Genomic DNA, 20,855 nt, shown 5'->3' on the forward strand with positions numbered 1-20,855 from the left:
TTGTTACGTACCACGTTCTCATTGACACGATCATTGCATTCTTTTGTCATAATTGGATATATCGACGAATCTGCAGCGCGTTTTCTATTATATAGTAGGATATAGGGGAAGATGGGACACCTTTTCATTATTTTTCGTCCCATTTGGGAGTAAACAAAAAACATTTAAAGAATTAATAAAACGTGTCCTTACGACTCCCAGAGACCGTCGTTAATTGTTTAAAGTACGATCAAGATGTTTGGATTTTATGTGCTAAAGGTGTCCCATCTTTCCCCATCATACTATACTACTTTTCCCCATCATACTATACTGCTTTTCCCCATCATACTATACTGTTCTGGAAACGCAAAGTTGTTGCAAACAGTATCTTGAACGCTGCTTTATCACCCTTGGCCAGCCCCGTGGTAAGTTTTAACATTGCATAACACCATGACGTAGGAAGGAAACCGTAATCACATAATACCTCAAGTTCCCTATCTTTTTTACAGTTATTAACGCGCTTTTAGTATAGTGACGATAGGGTTACCTAAAAGGAGAATGAAAACATGAACCATTTTACCCAAACATATCGACCCCCTAAATCATTAATAACAGTCACCTCTTTCTAGACTTTGGTGCCCTTCAACTTTCCTAATAAATAAATAAGCAAACGATACTACCGTACGTTATAGGTCATTACTAATGACATTCTTTCGGCTTTCACAAACGATTAAACATTGCACAACACCTTAAGCCTAACTTGATGACTTTCAATTAAACATTACTCGACTCAGCTCAGCGGAAATTGATAAATTCCAGAATCTTTGTTTTGCTAATTGCTGTCTTAGCGCACTTGCGGTAACTGCATGCCCTGGGGTGTTGTGTAGTGTTACAACGCAGGTCCATGTACACACAGACACTTGGTAAGCGAGGCTAAGGTTACAACTTGCTAATCCCAAAAACCAACAAGGTTTTGAAATTAGGTTTTAGGTTACAAAAGATTAGATGTTTACGTAACTCGGATGCGTTTTAAGTATCAAGTTTTGATCAGATTTTTAGAAATTTTTAGTAGGAAGAAAAAAAACGTATTGAATGTCTAAACGACAGTCGTTAGACACGCCAAGGAAAAGAAGAAGCAACAAATAAGATTAAAAGTAGTTGCCTAACTCAAAGAACCAAGGATTAATGTGCAGTTAGTGGTAATAAAGTTAGTTTTAAAGTTTTGCTACAGGGTGTAATTATATACAGCGAAACAAAAGCGGCAACAAAAGGTTTTTCCTTCCCCAGGACCATTAATTATTGAGTTCTACTTGATTCCGCTTCCAGTGTATAGGATTTTGGCCTCTAGCCCTACAAGTAATTTTGTGCAGATGCTTTAGGCTAGTTTAACTTGTTTTAATGTATACACAGACATGGCGCAAACTTTTGGTTATAAGGCAGTAATTGCTATTGTGACGCAAAAAGAATGAGGGAAGATGATTGGTCGAGCACACAAATGCCGGATTTTAAAAAGTTTTTTAAGATTTCTATTTATGATGACTTTCTGTTTGTATGTTACGTTGAAATTTAATGGAAACGGATGTAAGTCGTCATTAAAACATTATCAAGATATAAATGACGTAAAGATTGTACCGCTAACCAGTCAAAGTGTTCGGGAGAATACAGTTGAGGCAAATAATCTAGAATTGCTAACCCAGCAAGTAAATTTAACAAGAACAAAGCACATGACAACAACGACAACATCAACAAGAAAAACAACAACATCAACACAAACAACGACAATATCAACAATAAAAACGACAACAACTGTCGCTAAAACAGAAATACCAACAAAGGAATTAACAAAACAAAAAGAAAACAACGAATGGTTAAGTTGTACGGATATTACAAACATTCTAACAGGAATAAAACAAGACAAAAGATCAGTTTTCCGGTAAGGGTCTTCTTGTTGGTGATTTGACTTGTTATCATTAAATGAAATGGGAAAATGTTTTTATATTTTTTTGTAGTGGTATTAAAGTACGGCGAACGAATTATTTAGTCTTTATAAATAATCATTTTAAATAACAGAGCTTCCTGAACTTTAAGTTAGTAATATACCAATTTAATTTATTGCACGCTGGGGTTTAAGGTATTTTGCAACTATCCGAACGTCGTTTAAATAATTAACATGAGTTTTGGTTGTTCCGGCTAAGGTCTAGCCCCGTATGGAGCAACTACCAAAAGCTGTATACTTGTGATAAAGATATAGCGTACATATGTAACAGTATTGCAAAAGGTATAACTACTTAGCAATTAGAATAACGAAACGGTTGTAATACTCACCACGCCCAAGATACACTTACAGTTTATCGTAGACTTACAACAAATGTTTGTAAACGAACCTCTCTAATCCTTCTAATACAAACTAATCAGGTGAACGTTTAAGTGGGTTTGTGGTTAAAGTAAATATTTAACAAAACGAAAGTCGGAAATTGTTAGGTGTTTCTTTTGATCCATCAGTGCGTTGCATTCTAACAAAGTATTTTCCAATCACTGTGCCGGGAATGACTGCAAGTCAACCACTAGGGTTAAGCCCACATATTATAGTACTGTGTGGGAAGATGGATCCTGTTATTTTATAATCGTCTTTTCAACAATAAAATAGCACCTTTTTTAAAGTAGTGAGAATACGGGTGTATATTTCTCTATATTCTTTGTTTACTGCCAACTGGGTAAGTATAGTTCTATGGCGCGGTATATGCCATGCTGCTGGGTCTCTGGTTTAGGTCAAAGTTAGTTTAGGCCTAAAGCTGGCGGTTATTTAACCATGAACTGACAGTTAGTCCACTTTTAATTATCCGACTCATTATTCCCTGCAGTGAAGAAAACAGCGATGGAAACAGAGCCGTTTATTTCGCAACAATCTACGACAACGAAAGAAAAAGAATCCATGTCGTCATCAAGTTCGCCAGTCGGGAAGATACAAACTCTGCCAGTGGTTTGTATCGGTAAGTAGAGTGTATGACGTCGGTGGGACAATAACGTCACTGGGGTAATGACGTCACTGGTGTATATGATATGCTATGTGAGTTATGTAACGTCATTGAGATATGTGACGTCAGTGAGGTATGTGACGTCAGTGATGTAATGATGCCATTGATACATATGACGTCAGCGGGGTATATGATGTCTACGCGATAAGGAGATCACGTATGCACAAAAGTACTCAATATGTTGGGCTACCTTGTATGGTGATAACATGACCTCTTCTATAAAGATAAAACCACCAGTTTTAATCTGTGGTGTCATTTTATTTATTTTTTACCACATGTAAAGGTTCTTTTAAAGTTAGGGCACACTATAAGTTTAATTTTACTATGCCTACCCTGCATATTGTAACACGGTAAAACAGGTATGGCTGGTTACTCAATGTATTATATGACCCAAGTGACCATGTTATCGATGTTATCATTAAATGACAGATACCGTACCGCCCTAAGGGAAGTCGACAATTTACGTCTTCTGCGAAGTTTGCACTGGAAGGGGGTTCCCCGGCTCTTGGGCGCCTGCGTCACAAACAGTAGTGTGACGTATGTAGTGACAAGGGTCATGCAGGGGTCACCCATTTGCCCCGGTAGGGGGTTAAACGCAAGTTGCTTTTTTGGCGAACCGTTTCGTTCAGTGTTGGAAAAGAAATCAAACCCTGGACTCGCTGCTCTTACGTGGGTGGCTAGGGTGAGTTGTGTTTAATTTGCAATGAAAGTAATCAAACTTAACATATAAATTCTGGTACTTTTTCTTCAAATGAAATAGCAAAGATGAAATTATTTAATTTAGCAGAGAAAATGGGAATTAGAAGCAAAACTACGGTCGTTAAAACACGTCAAATATAAATACTACTAAAGGAAAAGTTGATTATCACAAATTGTAAGATGTAATAGGGAGAAAAAGGCATGTTACGATGTACTAGTTTGCACTAAGGACTGAGATGTTACATGTTTATCCTTACGTATTCAGCAAGTGTGACGTATCTTTCGTAGGTCACGTGTTTCTTTGCGCAATTCGAGCGTGACCGAATTTTTATGGAGGATGTATCAGGTTCCAATCTTTATTTTGACAACGATTCACTCGACATTCATCTGGTTGATGCAGATTCGTTGATATTTTATGGGGAGTCGCCGCTATACTCAAGGTACAGGTATCTTATATTGTCGATTTTTAGATGGCAATGCATTGTAAATGCTAATTAGAGCGCTGGCTTCGTAATCAAAGGCTCTTGGTTCAAGTCTTAACGCTGCTATACCATTGTGTGTCCTTGGGCAACGACAGTTGCTTTCGCCCAATAATCACCAATGGGTTATCCAAATTGTCAGCCATGCAGGAAAATAACACTCACAAAGTTACTTTCGTGGTAACTTATACACAACGTTAAGTAAGCAGCAGATTAAATTTTTATTACCTTCACGTTACTTATATGTTATCATAGCTTCCATTGTTACAGAACTCTATGTCGTCATAATAACGATTGTCCTAGCCCCAGAGGTAATTTATGGGGCCCAGACTCGCTGAACCAGAAATTATACTCGTCGTGCCTGGAACTGTTCGGATATTGCGTCAACAACACGTGCAGGTGAGTCATTATTACGTAACCAGTGATTGTGACGCAAATCCCCGTACGGTCGGGGAATTTTGAAGTGAAGTTGTTGATCCATAAAGTGTGGGGGGGTTAAAACGGTACGAAAATTCCGGGAAAGTAAATGAATTTCTCCTAATATTTGCATACTGTCTGTAACACTATCCCAGTAAATCGACTTTTGGTGTAGCATAGTCAATGCATTATTATTTAATTATTTTTTGTTTTCTACTAAATGTGGCCATAAAAGAGAATAAAAACGTATCATCTTACCCCACTACATTAATATGTATACCGTTAGTATAAAAAAAACGATAGAAATAATAAAGATTCCATTGCAAGTTATGGGCCCGAACATTGTATAGATTCAGCAACTCGACTGTGGGTATGGGAGTGGCAACCATGGACAAGTCACTCAAGTTCCGATCACTCACAAATAATTTGTCCACACAGCTCCCTCACTATGGCCAACTTAACTTAAATAAATTTAAGCTCATAATTACAGGGGTCTTGACGCTTCACTGCACACGTGTGGGGTGGGGAAGTGGCTGGTGGCGACTGTAAGATACATCATACCTACGTCACAATACAATGATTATCGCAGCATAATGCATTGTATGATGGAAACATACCCGGACAAACGCTGCACTATGACGTCATCGTGCGAACGCGCGACGAAACTTTTGAAATCTTATGATGACGTCACGTGATAGAATTTTGTTGCAGTTGTTTACGTCAAAGACAGACAACAAAGTGACGTCAATAATGATTATTTAAAAATCGTACTTTTTATTATGACATCATAACACTCGTTCGAGTTTCCATAAAAATAATTCCATTGTTGCCTCTTAATCCGCGACTTTTCTTGGTTGTGACGTCACAAACCTCGACAATAGACCGAGAAAATTTCTCGCAAGCACTTGTTGATACGGTTGGGTTGATATGATGTCTTGGTCAACCAAACAGTCTTGCTGTCTGTTAAAAAAGTTGAAGGGACTAGGATACAGCGGTAGCTCTTACGATTTATGAATTATTAGCGGAAGAAACAAAGGTCTACGGTTTATTAGCGTAAACAACAAAAAATGTTTAATCGTTTTGGAGCTAAAGGTTGTGACATTGCAGGACCGACGTAATAACGTTTGTGTAATTTGAATTGGTGCTATTTGTCAAAAAAAAACAACGCTAAATATTTGAGCAATTTTAAGCCACCGACGATAGGTAGATATTGCTTGCAGTTGTATTCTATATAGATGAGGTCCCTGTTAGAGGAATATGAGATTTGGACTAGTTTACTTTGCACTTTTCAATAGTTTATCTTTAGTGGCATCAGGTATTTTAAAACCTGAACGCAGATCTTGACTAATTATAAAGGTTCGCACGTATAACTCAATAACTTTAGTATTGTAGGAATATATTACATTTTTGGTATCTCTTACAAGAGGTAAGCCCTAATTTTTGCGTAAACTAGCCGTAAGTGTAAGCTGCTATGCTTTTTTATATGGCCGAGGTCATACGGTATAAGACTAAGACACACCGGGAACTAGAAATCCATGTCTATGTTGAGCCCAAACCCCAAGAATCCTGATCGTGTTTTAAACAATTAACAATAGCATAGGAGTCGTGAGGATACGATTTTATAATTATTTGAATGTTCTTTGTTTACTACCAAATGAGACGAGAAAATAGAATGAAACGTCGTCCCATTTCCCCATCTTACTATATCAGTTTTTATGATTCAAATATTTACCATATATGGTTTCACAACGTGTGGCTTTGTGGCGTACAATGGTCGTGCACCTGCGTCATAAAAACAGACAATCACCGCATTATTCCAGGCAGTGATGCGTATCGGACCCTGCTGTGCTTGGGTAAATTGGATTAGAAATCGAGCCTACGACGAATTACATTAACTCATTCAACTTTTTTTTGCAATAGCACCTTGCCACTACTGTTGGGGGTTGGGAATATGTGCTTGGGCAAAGACAGTTATAGCGGTAATTGCTGTAACCCAGTGGTGTCTAAATTGTCAGCCATAAAAATGTGCATTGTATCTTGTAAGCGGATACGAGGTCTGTGAAACACCCGTGGTATAACGACCATCGTTGTCCAGCCACGCAAGTTTAAATAAGTTTATTCATTCATGCACTTTTGCATTCTAGAATTTAGGCAAATTCTAAAATGTACTACTGTTTCTTGTTCGTGTTTCTTTATTACGTCACACATCAGTGTAATGGGTATTCATCGGGAAACATTCCGCTATCTGTTTGTTCCACGATGACTCCAAATCATCCTCTGAACTCGCCGCAAGGTGTCGTTACGAGTCCTTTTCATGTTTCGGTTCAATATTTCACTTATATTCCTGATCACGATCAACCAGGTATACGATGTTTCACCATTAATGGATACTTCACTTGTAGAGTAGTTATTATTATTTTACCTTTCCATAAGGGATCGTTATAAATATAAAGAAAACTCCATTTTCTCACATAACTAATTCGATGCTAGATGCTGCTACCATTGTGGTTATGTGTGTCATTGAGCAGGACACTAAAAGGACATTGCTCTATTCCCTTACGACTCGTTCGAATTGCCAGCAGTAATCACTTAATACATGGTGACTCGTATGCGGGTATTACCTGCGTATAACGTGACCATCGTGTTATAACGATTGTTATTGCCCCGTCGCGCTGGGTGTAAATAAGCGTTATTGAATTAAATTACCAGTTTTTTATTTCTACAGTTTACTTATCTAGTTCCACGTCGGCGACTTTTAAAGGGTTTTACGTCCAAGGTCGAGCTTCACTAACTAATGATATCATCGGTCGATTTAACGTTAGTGCAGGACCATCAAGTTTGACCACTGCACACAATTGCCCGGTAATTTATAAATAGTTTGAAACTGTTTGAAACGATGTGTGGATAATTCGTGTTTTCCCTTTTATAGGGAATGCACCTGCATTTGTTGTTGTTGTTTTATCCGTATGCTGCAATAACTTCATAAGCGCAACCATGGATAAGTCACACAAGTTCCCACCAATGAGAATATAAATGACCAAACCAATCAAAAGTCATGTCTGCTTATCAACACACTGCAATAGATTTAGCAACTGACTGTAGGCATTGGAGTGGCAACCATAGATAAATTACGAGATATTAATACAAAGCTGCATTTAGAGCACTGTAAGCGACGCAGCTCCAGGAAATGCAGTAAGTCACAACTCTGCGTGGTCACAAAACGCAAGTCGACCATCATCGTTGACACTACATTGGTCAACGAGACGAACTATAACCACAGATGCAGTGATAAGGTAACACGCTAACTACTTCATAATAATTAACCTGCTGCAGTCTCTATTGGTACTGGGCGACACATATTCTACTTTGGTCTTGAATATTTATATATATACTTTGTAGTTTGTACCCAGCCAACACATACAAATAAGTTGTCAATGAAATTAGTGATGATGTTTCAATCAATGTTACTTATATTTTTAGGGCAACATTCGTTCAATCATACACAACGTACTGGGTTGGAGTGCAGAGTGTTGTGCTGAAACATCTCCCATCATTAACCACAATAGGTACTTGGTTTGCTGTTTATGTCAGATCTAACTGCTATGTAGTAGAGTGGGGGAAGACGGGACATCTTAGCACACAATATCAAAATATCCTGATCATATTTTAAGTATTTAACAGTGGCCTAGAGTCCTGAGAATAAGGTTTTAAAATGTTTTTAATGATTTCTGTTTACTACCAAATAAGAGGAGAAAATAGAATAAAAATTTGTCCCATCTTTCCCCACTCCAGTATGTATAAAATTACTTAAGTTTGTTTGGTGTATACCAGTGTAGAACAAACAGGAACTTAGGATGCGGTTTATAAGTGTTTCCGGCCACGCTGGATAAAGTAAGTTACATTGATTCATTTATTTATTCAGGTTGCTGCAATACTGAAAAAGTTAACACTACGACACCAAGTTTCTGCCAAACATTAAACCGAGCACAAGAGAATGACGAACATAATGCTAGTATTGTGCAACAAGCTTTACAAATCAGTGAAACTTTGGCTGAATCAGAGGCAGCCACTGTTATCAGATGCTTTTTATGTAAGTTTAGTGTCATGTGTTTAGATTTGTTTAAGATTGTGTTTTTAATTTTCTGGCAGTTTTTCATATAGTTTATCGAACTTGATGTCTTTATTTTTAACAGGGAGCTCAGGATCTTCTGAAAGATTTCGACAAAATGTTACACGTGAGTTAAAATTATTAATTTAGCTTTACCAGTTTGAGTGTGGGCATGGGATTGACAACCATGAATAAGTCACTCAAGTTTCAATCCACAAGAATATAAATGAACAAACCAACCAAAAGTCGTGTTTGCTTATCTACACACTGCAATAGCTTCAGCAAATCCACTGTGGGCATGGGAGTGGCATTTTTGCTAACATACTCTTTCATTCTCGTTATTAATATTTATTTAATAATTTTGTCTTTATATTCAGGATGTTGTAAGATAAGCCAAGTGTCACTAGAATGCCAAACTTACTGCTCCGGTTCCTTCTACGCGACTTACGGCTCGACTACACTTCCAACAATAGGACTGCTTGGTTGTGTTGAGCAATTTCCAATAATTTCTACATGTCTAATTTACCCAAGTAAGTTTGTATCTTGCTACTGTTGGATTCAGAGCTTCAGGTATCAAAGTTAATCATATAACTCTGTTATTAATTAAATACAATCTGAGTTTAAGGTATTTCACAAATTTTGAAACCTCATTTACATATGTATTCATTTATGTTTAATACTTATTTTATGTATGTGGTCCTTTGTGAGTTGTCTAAATTGTCAGCCATGCACTAAGAAAATAAACTCTCCAAAATATTCACCCACTAAGTTACATATGTGGTAACTTATAGTTAAACTACATTTATTTAAAAAGCATTATTTTTCCAGTGTGTCCAGTTAAAATCTTACCCCAAACTAATCTTACCCCAAACTTACCCTCAAACTAGAGACTAAACTGCTTCAATCCAGTGGTTTGTTGGGCATTCCACACTTAATATAAACCTAACTCTGATTTTTATTTTCTAGACCACATTCTTAGTAACACCACTGTGACGTGCCAACCTGGTTTTCAATTATTTAATGGCGTTTGTGTTGGTAAGTAATGACATGGATGTTTTATAATGATGTGTGTGTAATATTGACAGGCTAATAAAATAAGTACCACAAAGTTAGATAAGTGGTAACTGGTAAGCAAGCACAAGGTGTATAAACAGAACACCCACGTTATAATGACTTCTGTTACCTGCCATGCAAAAATTAATAAGTTTCTTAAATTCATTCAAAAATATAAATGCCTATTTTCCTTTAGTATTTATGTGCTCTTACACCTATCTAGCAAATACATTATAGTTTCCATTCAATCTAGATACAGATGAATGCTTTTCACCTTCTGCGTGTGATCCAAATGCATTATGCATGAACACATTTGGAAGTTATAATTGCATCTGCTTTGATGGTTATACTGGTAATGGTAGACATTGTACAGGTAGGTTAATGTTTAACTAAAGTGAAATTTTTAATTGGTGTAGAGATAGTCTTTACCAAGCTGGATGTTAAACTCTAATATCCCTTTTAAAACGATACCTTCCAAGTTTTTGTCGCTTAAATTTTCACCAGTATTGTCTTGGGTGCTTGAGGTGTATTGTAAATAATCAAAAGAACAAATATACAAGAAATCTACCCCCTCCCCAGATTTAGATGAATGTCTTTCTACTTCAAACTATATGTGTGATCTAAATGCATTATGCATGAACAAACACCCGCGTTATAACGACTCCTGTTACCCGCCATGTTAAAATTAATAAGTTTCTTAATTTCATTTAAAAATATAAATGCATGTTCCTTTGGTATTTACGTGCTCTTACACTTATGTAGCAAATACATTATAGTTTCCATTCAATCTAGACACAAATGAATGCTTTTCACTTTCAACATGCGATCCAAATGCATTCTGTAATAATAGAGTTGGAAGCTTCAATTGCATCTGCTTTGATGGTTATACTGGTAATGGTACAGTTTGTACAGGTATGTTAAATTTTTTTCTGTACCATTAAAATTACAATCATTAACATACATGGTAACTCGTAAACTGGCACGAGGTGTTATAGCATTTGTGGTTTTCCGGCCACGCGAGAATAAAACAAATTACATTCATTCATACATTTTACACTCATTCAATAAATTACACTCATTCATTCATTAACATAACTTAATTGACAAGTTAATTTAGTCAGATCTACCAAGTGTATCACCCATGCTATCCTATCTAATTACTTCAACCATGTACCTTTGTGGTGAACCACTTGTTTCTTGACCTTAGCTGAGGGTATCGGGGTTCAAGGTTTAATGCTGCTGTGGCTGTGGGTGTATATGTTCAAAATACTCAACAGCAATTGCTTTACCAATACAAAAAGTAATCTCTTTCATAATTGTAAAGCTGGTTACTTGTAATTGGGAACGAGTTTTATAAATTTAAAAGTTGCCATATATGGATAAACAAAAGACATTAATTTCCATTAAAAACTGCATATCCAGTATAACTGGAAAAAACAAAAAGACAAAAAAATTTACCACCAACTTTTCACTCCCCAGATATAAATGAATGTCTTTCTTCTTCAAATTCTTTGTGCGATCCAAATGCATTTTGTAATAACACAGTTGGAAGCTTCAATTGCATCTGCTTTGATGGTTATACCGGTAATGGTACAGTTTGTACAGGTATGTTAAATTTTGTTCTGTTGCATTAAAATTACAATCATTATTTATTTTTTTGCACTAACATCCAATAGGCTCTCAAAAATACACGCCATTTAGGCCGGGGTTGGGATTTGAACCCTGGATCTTTTGTTTAGAACTATATGCAATACTACAATTGCTAAAATTTGATGCTAAACAAAGTCAAATTTTAGTTTTTTTACAACAGATCTTGATGAATGCATGGCAGGTTCTCCTTGTCATTTAAACGCACAATGCAACAACACTATTGGTAGCTTTACATGCAAATGCAAGACTGGTTATACCGGTAATGGTACTCACTGTTCTGGTAAGTGTATTACACTAAATTTTCGCTATATCCTATCTTTCGTTTTAAATATTTTTAAATATTTGCTCCTGTAATCGAAGAGACAAATAAATTTGTTATTTTATTACATTACTTTTTAGTTCTATTGTGGCGACAACTTGTAAATATACCATGTGTGTCTTATTGTATAGGCTCGCTCTTGAGTTACCACAAATGCAACTTTATTGCTAACTGTTTTGGAAATAGTTGCTGTCATACCGGATAACTTGTAAGCACAAGGTGTATGGAACAGAAGACCCATGTTATAACAACTGTTCTTGCCCTGCCACATCATTATCCTGCAAGAATAAATAAGTTTCATCCGTGGTAACTCGTAAGCGGTCACGAGGTGTAACGTAACACCCATGTTATAACAACTGTCGTTGCCCAGCTTTGCGACAATAAATAAGTAACATTCATTTATTTATTGACATTACACCAGATATTAACGAATGCCTGACCCCCACAACCTGCCATTCGAACGCACAATGCAGAAACACTGTAGGAAGCTTTACATGTAATTGTAGCCAAGGTTATGTCAGCAACGGATTCCAATGTTTTGGTGGGTAAAAAAACATAGAAACCATATTAATTATTTCAGTATGCTACAAAACATCACTATAAAAATCATTTTGAAACTCTTTAGTTTCAAGCCCATAAAGGTTAATTTCTTGAGGATAGTCTAAGAACATTTTCCAAAAGTAGAAGCCGGATACATCGTTAACCAATTTTTGTACACCCTGAACAGTAACTTGTATAATACCCTTTTTGCATGGTCACTTTTATTCGCGTAAGTACTCGCATATTTACTCGCAAACGCTTATGACGTTATGCGTGTTAACTTTGTTTTTGCGAGTAAATATGCGAGTACTTACGCGCATAAAAGTGACCATGCAAAAAGGGTATAATTCTTTAGATGTTTACAACTTAAAAACTACCGTAAAAAGGACTTTTCGCCTACATTTTTACAATGTTTGAATTTTTAATTTGGACATTTTTTCTCTTTAATCTGGGTTAACATATTAATTTAGCAATTTCAGGTTTTACTATAATTTTAAGTTTTTTATTTAAACATTCCCCAGACATTAATGAATGCTTGTCAATGTCAACCAACAATTGCCACATGAATGCTACTTGTTCCAACACAGATGGAGGTTTTATTTGCTTTTGTAATTCTGGTTTCACTGGAGATGGTGTCAACTGCCAAGGTAACATGATACTTATATTCTATTATTAGTGGGTCAAGGACCTGAGGTTTAGGTAAGATTTGGCCCATTACCCCAACACCCAGGAAGCTAATGGGGTGCGATTTCAAAAGTCCACAACATTTTAGAACTTTTCTCATTTTGGGTATTTATAAGTCATTATCTGGCCTTTAATTAAAAATTGTGATTCTACCCCAGCGCATGATACCGGTATCATCTGTTTGTACCAAAACTCAAAAAAATATTTTTTTTGACAAAGTCGAAAATGTGAAATTCTACCCCAACGCATGATACCGGTATCATGTGTTTGTACCAAAACCCCAAAAAACAATTTTTTTTTTTTAATTTAAATATAAGATTCTACCCCAACGCATGATACCGGTATCATGTGTTTGTACCAAAACCCCCCAAAACAAGTTTTTTTTTTTAAATTTCAAAATTCAGATTCTACCCCAACGCATGATACCCGTATCATCTGTTTGTACCAAAACTCAAAAAAAAAGTTTTTTTTTGACAAAGTCGAAAATGTGAGATTCTACCCCAACGCATGATACCGGTATCATGTGTTTGTACCAAAACCCTAAAAAACAAGTTTTTTTTTTTAATTTAGAAATTAAGATTCTGCCCCAACGCATGATACCGGTATCATGTGTTTGTACCAAAACCTCCCAAAACAAGTTTTTTTTTAAATTTCAAAATTCAGATTCTACCCCAACGCATGATACCGGTATCATCTGTTTGTACCAAACCTCAAAAAAATGTTTTTTTTTGACAAAGTCGAAAATGTGAGATTCTACCCCAACGCATGATACCGGTATCATGTGTTTGTACCAAAACCCCCCAAAACAAGTTTTTTTTTTAAAGTTCAAAATTCAGATTCTACCCCAACGCATGATACCGGTATCATGTGTTTGTACCAAAATAAAAAAAAAACAGATTTTTTTTCAAATTCGAAAAATTCTACCCCAACGCATGATACCGGTATCATGTGTTCGTACCAAAACTAAAAAAAATGTGATTTTTTGACAAAGTTGAAAATGTGAGGTTCTACCCCAATGCATGATACCTCTACCAAAAGTCAAAAAAATGTGATTTAATACCTAAATTCAATTAACAAAACTCTTTGTACCAAAACTCTGCCATACTACCCCAACACATGATACTAAGATATAAAATATTCTAAAACTATTGTCTTTGTCTTACTAACATTCTGCAACATAGTTTAACAAACATTGTTTTCCACAGTGCTTGCTACGCCCGCACCATTACCACTGAATGCTGTGGTATTTGAGATTATAACAACAATAAACATCAACTTCACGAGCCCACAGAAAGCAAATGCAATCATTAATTTAGATAAAGAACTTCTCGTTGTTGCTCTTGCCCCAATACCTGGCTATCATTCAGTAAGTGGAATGTTCATGTTCAAAGATTTTTTAATTTTTTCTTGAAGCCCAACTGATATAGGTTCATGCAGGTTATAACATGGGTGTCTTCTTATACACCAGACATACATGGTGTATTCATACACCTCATGCTCACTGTTAAGTTTTAACATGGGTATCTTCTTATACACCAGACATACATGATGTATTCATACACCTCATACTCACTGTTAAGTTATAACATAGATGTTTTCTTATACACTAGACACACATGGTGTATTCATACACCTCATACTCACTGTTAAGTTATGACATGGGTGTCTTCTTATACACCAGACACACATGGTGTATTCATACACCTCATGCTCACTGTCGAGTTTTACCATGGGTGTCTTCTTATACACAAGACACACATGGTATATTCATACACCTCATGCTCGCTGTCCAGTTATGACATGGGTGACTTCTTATACACAAGACATACATGGTGTATTCATACACCTCATGCTCACTGTTAAGTTATAACATAGATGTTTTCTTATACACCAGACACACATGGTGTATTCATACACTTCATGCTCACTGTTAAGTTATAACATAGATGTTTTCTTATACACCAGACACACATGGTGTATTCATACACCTCATGCTCACTGTCGAGTTTTACCATGGGTGACTTCTTATACACCAGACATACATGGTGTATTCATACACCTCATGCTCACTGTTAAGTTATAACATAGATGTTTTCTTATACACCAGACACACATGGTGTATTCATACACCTCATACTCACTGTCGAGTTTTACCATGGGTGTCTTCTTATACACAAGACACACATGGTATATTCATACACCTCATGCTCACTGTCGAGTTTTAACATGGTTGTCTTCCAATGCACTTTACATACATGGTATATTCATACACCATGTGGATTTGTGTTACATACAGTAGTGTATTGTTGTATAATATTGCTGTATTTAATAGTGTTGTAGGATAGAATAGAATCTCTATTACTGAGTGCTTTAACTGCCTCAGTGGGTCTAGATGGTAGCACCTTGGGTGTTGGGGCAATAGACCTACATGCTACATCCCAGGTTTCTGATGTGCCTAACTGTAAACTTCACACATAAAGAATTTGTTAGGTCTTCTGAAACATTATAACAAATTTTAAAGATTTTTTTGCTAGGTGCGAAAAATATCTGACAGACAGGGGAGCGTGATTGTGACATCAGAAGCAATATTCACCGCATCACAAACTGGATCTGTTTACAACGTGCCAAGTTTGATGAATATAAGGAACAGCATCAACCAGCGTGCGAATAGCATCAATTATTTACTCCCCGGGAATATTCCAATCAACCCAAGCATTCCTGTCAATAGAAGAAGTAATGTTTCTACGTTTAATCATGCAGTTGTAATATATGTTATCTATAATATACCTTGCATGTAAGTGTATACGCCTCATGCTCACTGTCGAGTTATAACTTGGGTGTCTTCTTTTTCATAGAAATACATAATGATTTTTATTTATTTCAACTACAAACTAACTCGTAAGCGGGTTCAAGGTGTATGAAACAAAACACTGTTTGCCATGCGAGGATAAATAAATTACATTAATTTCTATTGCACAAATTTGTTATTTTTTTACAGATCAAATTGTTTTAGCCTCTTTTCTAAAATGCAGTATATTCTTTCTATTGCAGAAATAGCGGGAAACACTCAATGCCAGCCCACCACATGCCCTCCAGTGGCCGGATACAACGTACGATGTGTTGACGTTGGATTATCAAGTTTTTCTTGTGTTTGTTCCACACCTACCATGGAAGTTCCGTGTGACGCAAGTGGCCTGTCTTCTACAAGTAAGATGTTTATAAAAAAAAATTTTTTTACGGCCTAGCTGGTATGAAAAAAACGTAGTGTATGTCCGATGTTTCACCAGAAATCTCTACATTTTGCCGTAAAAACATTACATATTTTTATGCTAGATGAATTGATGAAAGATTATTTATCGAATCCAATTAAGAGGATTAGAAGGTTAATTACATTATGCCTGGTAGCAGAAGTAACAGAATATAAGATGTTTGCTGCTTTTACCTAATATGGAAAAATATTCTCGTGGGTGAAGCTGAAGCCTTTAAAGCAGATGTATAGACATAACTCAGTTCTTTATATTGCAATGGACCTTCATAATAAATTGCTTATAAGTTTTTACGCACATTTTACCCCAGGAAACCCTACCACTGCTGAAGTTACCCAGCCAGTCACTACCCCTGCCCCCACTACCCCAAGTGGGTTACACCCTGGCATCATCGCCGGTATCGTCGTGGGTGTGGTTCTTATTCTCACAGTGGTTGGTGTGGTCGTGTATTGTAAGTATAGGAAGGGAAAAGATTCAAAACCGAGCGACATCGACTCAACTTCACATTATGTTGAACCAGTGAGTTTGTATGCGGGAAAAAACATAACATTTTGTTTCCTGGCAACTCTTGATTGTTAACGGAACTTATTTATAAAGAATGTAACTTATTTATGCAAGTAAAGAATCTGCCAGCTATGTTGAATTAATGTAATTTTATCCATGCATGCTTTGGTAATGACAGTTGTTACAACATTGATGTTCTGTTATTATCAAATTTACAAATAATTATTTGTTTTGGGAATTTGATTTTTTCTTAATGACCGATAATTTAAGCCACTGTTTTGAACATTTGAATTAATAGCTTTAAATTGTTGCATTACTACGATTTTGTTTCCTTTTTACAACCTTAACATATGTTTTTACACAACATATGTTTTTACACTACAGAATATATTTGTTGAACCCGTTTACATGGAAGTTGTAAATACAACTGGAAAAAGGAACTCAGTACGAACTTCTAGTGTAAGTTTACTTCATGGTTTAGGGAGTGGGGGTTCTGTGTTTGTTGGTTGCCTTAGTGAGGTCTAGATGGTAGCACCCTGGGTGTAAGGGTAATAAACCTACATCCCATATCTCAGGTGTGCCTTATAAAGAAATTGTCATTGTTGAATAGAATCTATATTATTAAGTGTCTATAAACTGTCTCAGTGGAGTCTAGATGGTAGCTCCCTGGGTATTGGGGTAATAGACCTTGCCATTATAGAGTATTGAAACAAATTATTTTTTACAAAAATATGTCTTAATGATAACAGAATTTATTTTAACATGATTATTACGTTTATTATAACACGTTTAATATGTTTATTATAACACGTTTAATATGTTTATTATAACACGATTAATATGTTTATAATAACGTGATTATTACGTTCATTATAACATGAATGTTATGTTTATTATGTTTATTATAACACAATTATTATGATTATTATAACGTGGTTATTACGTTTATTATAACATGATTATTATGTTGATTATAACACAATTATTATGTTTATTATAACGTGGTTATTACATTTATTATAACACAATTATTATGATTATTATGTTTATTATTATTCATTGTGTTTAGGACGGCTATCTTGACATCAGTGAAGCTTTCTATAACGTTGGTGCTTCTAATGATTCAACCAATCAGGTGAATAGTTTTGTGATGTCGTTATTCAATGTCATCATTTAATATTTTATAAAACAAAATGTATAATTGTGTGAATAATAACAAAAATAATATAAAATTAATTTGCAATTGCAATACTTTAGTTAACATAAAATACAAATTATGACAAATTTAAGACAGAACATTTTATGTTTGTTTTATGATTTAAGACAGAACATTTTATGTTTGTTTTAAATCCCAGCTTCCCGTGTTGGCATCTGAGGCTGGTTATGAAGAACCCATGAAGCTTGTGGCCAAGAATCCACCAAATGTTTCCCCTGTAGGTTGAAATTTATTTTGGTGAAGTGTAATATTTTTTTTTTCTCAACTTTTTATGTTTTTGGCAATTTGTGTTTTGGCACAATTTTTTTAGCAGCGCATTATCTTGTGGGTAATTTATACCAAATATTTTTAATACAAAAACTATTGTGACTGTGGATCTTTCACAAACTTGTAAGCAGACCTGACTTGTAAGCAGACCTGAGGTGTATGAAAGAGAGCATGTTATAATGAATAAATGTAACTTACTTTATCCTCGCGTGGCTGGAAAACGACAGTCGTTATAACACGGTTTAACACCTCGTGCCAGCTTACGAGTTACCATGTATGTTACTTTGTAAGTGATTATTTTTTTGTTGGATTTTTTGTATTTTTTATGTATGGCTGATAATTTAGATAACCCATTAGTGACCACTGGGTTGGAGCAATTGCCGTTAAGTGTCTTGCCCAAGGACAAATACGCCAACAGTGGTAGCAGCGTCGAGCCTTGAACCCACTACCTCTGGGTTACAGGCAGGCGCGCTAACCACTATACCACGGCGCCGGTTATAATGAATGTTGTTGCCCTGCCATGCGATGATAAATAAGTTTCATTCATTCATTCGTTCTTTCATTCATAATTTTGTTGCCAATTAATCATAAATAAAAAGAATTAAACAAGTTAGAGCTATTCATTTTTTCCCCAAAAATTTCCCATCATCAATCTCCTATTCAATTATTCCCATCCCCCTTTAGGCACTTCCACGTCGTAACAAACCACTAATGGTGGCAGAAGATGAGGACGGATATCTTAAACCTCCAACTTTAGATGGTACGATGACGGACACCAAGGATAAAGGTTGGTGCATATTTTGTAAGAAATCATGGCACAGTGAAGTGTATGTGTCCTAGCTCTTTGAGGAATACCATTTATTTGCTTGTATCCAGTGTTTGTCCAAAATGAAAACTATATTGAACAAAATCGAAAAGAAATGTTTACAAAGTTGGTTATGTAGTAAATCTTAGCTGGGTATGAGAACACACAATCGTGTTATAATGACTATAATTTTCTGTGTTACTCCTTTAAAGTGATCTCTATGCTGTGTATGCTGTGTGAGGATAATTGAGTAACAGTACCCATAAAGACAATTGCTCACTAAATTTCTTTCAGAAATGAATGACACAAACCCTCAGGAAAATTACGAGTTGTACGATAAAAGGCAGACGATTCAAATTAACGACACACTCGCAGAAGGTTAATGTTGTATACATATATGTTTTGTAAATGTGTTTTTTTCTATTAATCTTGCTTAGCAGGATCTATGTATCTTTATAATATATATTGTTGGTGCCGAGCATTATATTTGTATTTTGGCTCTTCCGGCAAGAATTTTGCTGACCAATGTTTCGACGTTGCATTTACTCAAATCATTGAGTGTCATTCACCCTGATGAAAACAACCTAAATAGGATGTTGAAATGTCCGACAGCAACATTCTTGCCAGATTGCCCAGAATATGTTTATTTGTTAGTAATCACTGAGTTAGAGCAATTTCTTTTAATTGTTATGTGCAAGTAAACATATTCCTACAATGGTTGCGGTGCCGAGCCTCGAACCAGTATTTTCTAGGTTAGAGGCAGGTACACTAACTACTGTGCCATTGTGCAAGAAAATTAGAATGAGTATTATTGACTATTTTAGGTAACTTTCTCTATTTCCAGTTGGCGAATATGAAACAACAGAAGCAACAACTAATAACAACATACAGGATGAAAAGTTGTAATAACAAACATCTACAAACTTTTCAACTTTATTTTCTAATATTTGCCGCACAAGTTTTTAGCAAAACTATAGTTCAACGCTGTCACCATTGTGGGCGTGTGATTGTTCAAGACACCTAACGACAATTACTCCAACCCAGGGGTCACTGATTTAGTTGAAATTACAACTGATTGGTAATAAAATGAATAACTTACAAAGTTACATGTGTGGTTATTCATGTGCAGGCGTGAGGTGTAAAAAACAGAACACCTGTGTCATTTTTTTTTATTTCTGGTACAAAGGAATTTTATTTTTTTGTCATGTAAAAAATATTTTTATTTTTTTTATGTATATGGCTACACAAGATTTTATATTTTTTACTCAAGAAGTTTCACTTCCTAAAGTATTTCATTTTCCTTATGTATTTGGGTTTATGAGATTTTGTCCAAACGTACATGAAAAAAAAAGAAATATTTTGTGTACATGTATGCATGACTAAATATCATGTATCAGAATACATGTTTGTTTTGTCTTATGTTGCATATACATAATTAAATAAATAGAACAAAGCTATACATGTGGTAATTTGTATAGAGGCATGAGGTGTATAAAACAGAACACCCATTACATTTTGTCTTGGGTACAACAATTTTTCCTACATTTGGTATGACATTATCATCTGCATCAATCTATTTACATTCTGTTTGGAAATTTTTTTTCTACAGCACATTTGTTTTTCACATTTATTTTTAGGCAACCCCCTACATTTGTTCTCCCCCATGCTTATCTCGGCCCAATTCCCTAAACATCTGGTCTTTACTCCTGTCCGGAACATTTTTTGCAGAGAGTTTCCTATTGTCTACCTCTACCACAATCCATTTACACTGTTTCGAAAATTTTTTTGTATTACATATTTCCTGCCTAAATTTGTTATCTCAGACCACCCCCAT

General features: G+C 35.6%; 2 protein-coding genes across 4 annotated transcripts; both read left to right on the forward strand.

Annotated features, from left to right (window-relative positions):
• Positions 1 to 904: 904 nt before the first annotated feature.
• LOC149739222 (uncharacterized) lies at positions 905 to 5,446 on the forward strand. Its single transcript, XM_089875716.1, has 6 exons — positions 905 to 1,912; positions 2,841 to 2,969; positions 3,444 to 3,696; positions 4,002 to 4,153; positions 4,463 to 4,591; positions 5,100 to 5,446. The coding sequence occupies exons 1-6, from the start codon at positions 1,455 to 1,457 to the stop codon at positions 5,302 to 5,304; spliced, it is 1,326 nt and encodes a 441-aa protein (XP_089731842.1). The 5' UTR covers positions 905 to 1,454; the 3' UTR covers positions 5,305 to 5,446.
• Positions 5,447 to 5,600: 154 nt separating this feature from the next.
• Positions 5,601 to 20,124, forward strand: LOC149739223 (uncharacterized). Of its 3 annotated transcripts, XM_089875691.1 has the most exons (24): positions 5,601 to 6,971; positions 7,335 to 7,471; positions 7,769 to 7,902; positions 8,090 to 8,175; positions 8,532 to 8,699; positions 8,803 to 8,844; positions 9,095 to 9,247; positions 9,684 to 9,752; positions 10,024 to 10,143; positions 10,563 to 10,682; positions 11,250 to 11,375; positions 11,581 to 11,700; positions 12,161 to 12,280; positions 12,801 to 12,926; positions 14,169 to 14,329; positions 15,498 to 15,696; positions 16,015 to 16,170; positions 16,540 to 16,748; positions 17,118 to 17,192; positions 17,803 to 17,868; positions 18,089 to 18,166; positions 18,901 to 19,003; positions 19,316 to 19,399; positions 19,866 to 20,124. In XM_089875691.1, the coding sequence occupies exons 1-24, from the start codon at positions 6,773 to 6,775 to the stop codon at positions 19,925 to 19,927; spliced, it is 2,913 nt and encodes a 970-aa protein (XP_089731817.1). In that variant the 5' UTR covers positions 5,601 to 6,772; the 3' UTR covers positions 19,928 to 20,124. The 3 variants fall into 3 exon arrangements, with proteins under 3 accessions (XP_089731817.1, XP_089731819.1, XP_089731818.1); XM_089875693.1 differs by lacking the exon at positions 11,250 to 11,375; XM_089875692.1 differs by lacking the exon at positions 9,684 to 9,752.
• The last annotated feature ends 731 nt before the right edge of the window (positions 20,125 to 20,855 follow it).

Source organism: Ciona robusta, chromosome 3 (assembly GCF_009617815.1).
Source record: "Ciona robusta chromosome 3, ASM961781v2".
Taxonomy (NCBI): Eukaryota; Metazoa; Chordata; class Ascidiacea; order Phlebobranchia; family Cionidae; genus Ciona; species Ciona robusta.

Bases quoted from the DNA above. Each gene is read 5' to 3' on its own strand.
- LOC149739222 (XM_089875716.1), top strand. From the start codon at position 1,455: ATGATTGGTCGAGCACACAAATGCCGGATTTTAAAAAGTTTTTTAAGA. The intron at 3,697-4,001 runs GTGAGTTGTGTT...TATCTTTCGTAG, and splicing joins CTCTTACGTGGGTGGCTAGG to GTCACGTGTTTCTTTGCGCA. The intron at 4,154-4,462 runs GTACAGGTATCT...CCATTGTTACAG, and splicing joins GAGTCGCCGCTATACTCAAG to AACTCTATGTCGTCATAATA.
- LOC149739223 (XM_089875691.1), top strand. From the start codon at position 6,773: ATGTACTACTGTTTCTTGTTCGTGTTTCTTTATTACGTCACACATCAG. The intron at 17,869-18,088 runs GTGAATAGTTTT...TTTAAATCCCAG, and splicing joins CTAATGATTCAACCAATCAG to CTTCCCGTGTTGGCATCTGA. The intron at 19,400-19,865 runs GTTAATGTTGTA...CTCTATTTCCAG, and splicing joins TAACGACACACTCGCAGAAG to TTGGCGAATATGAAACAACA.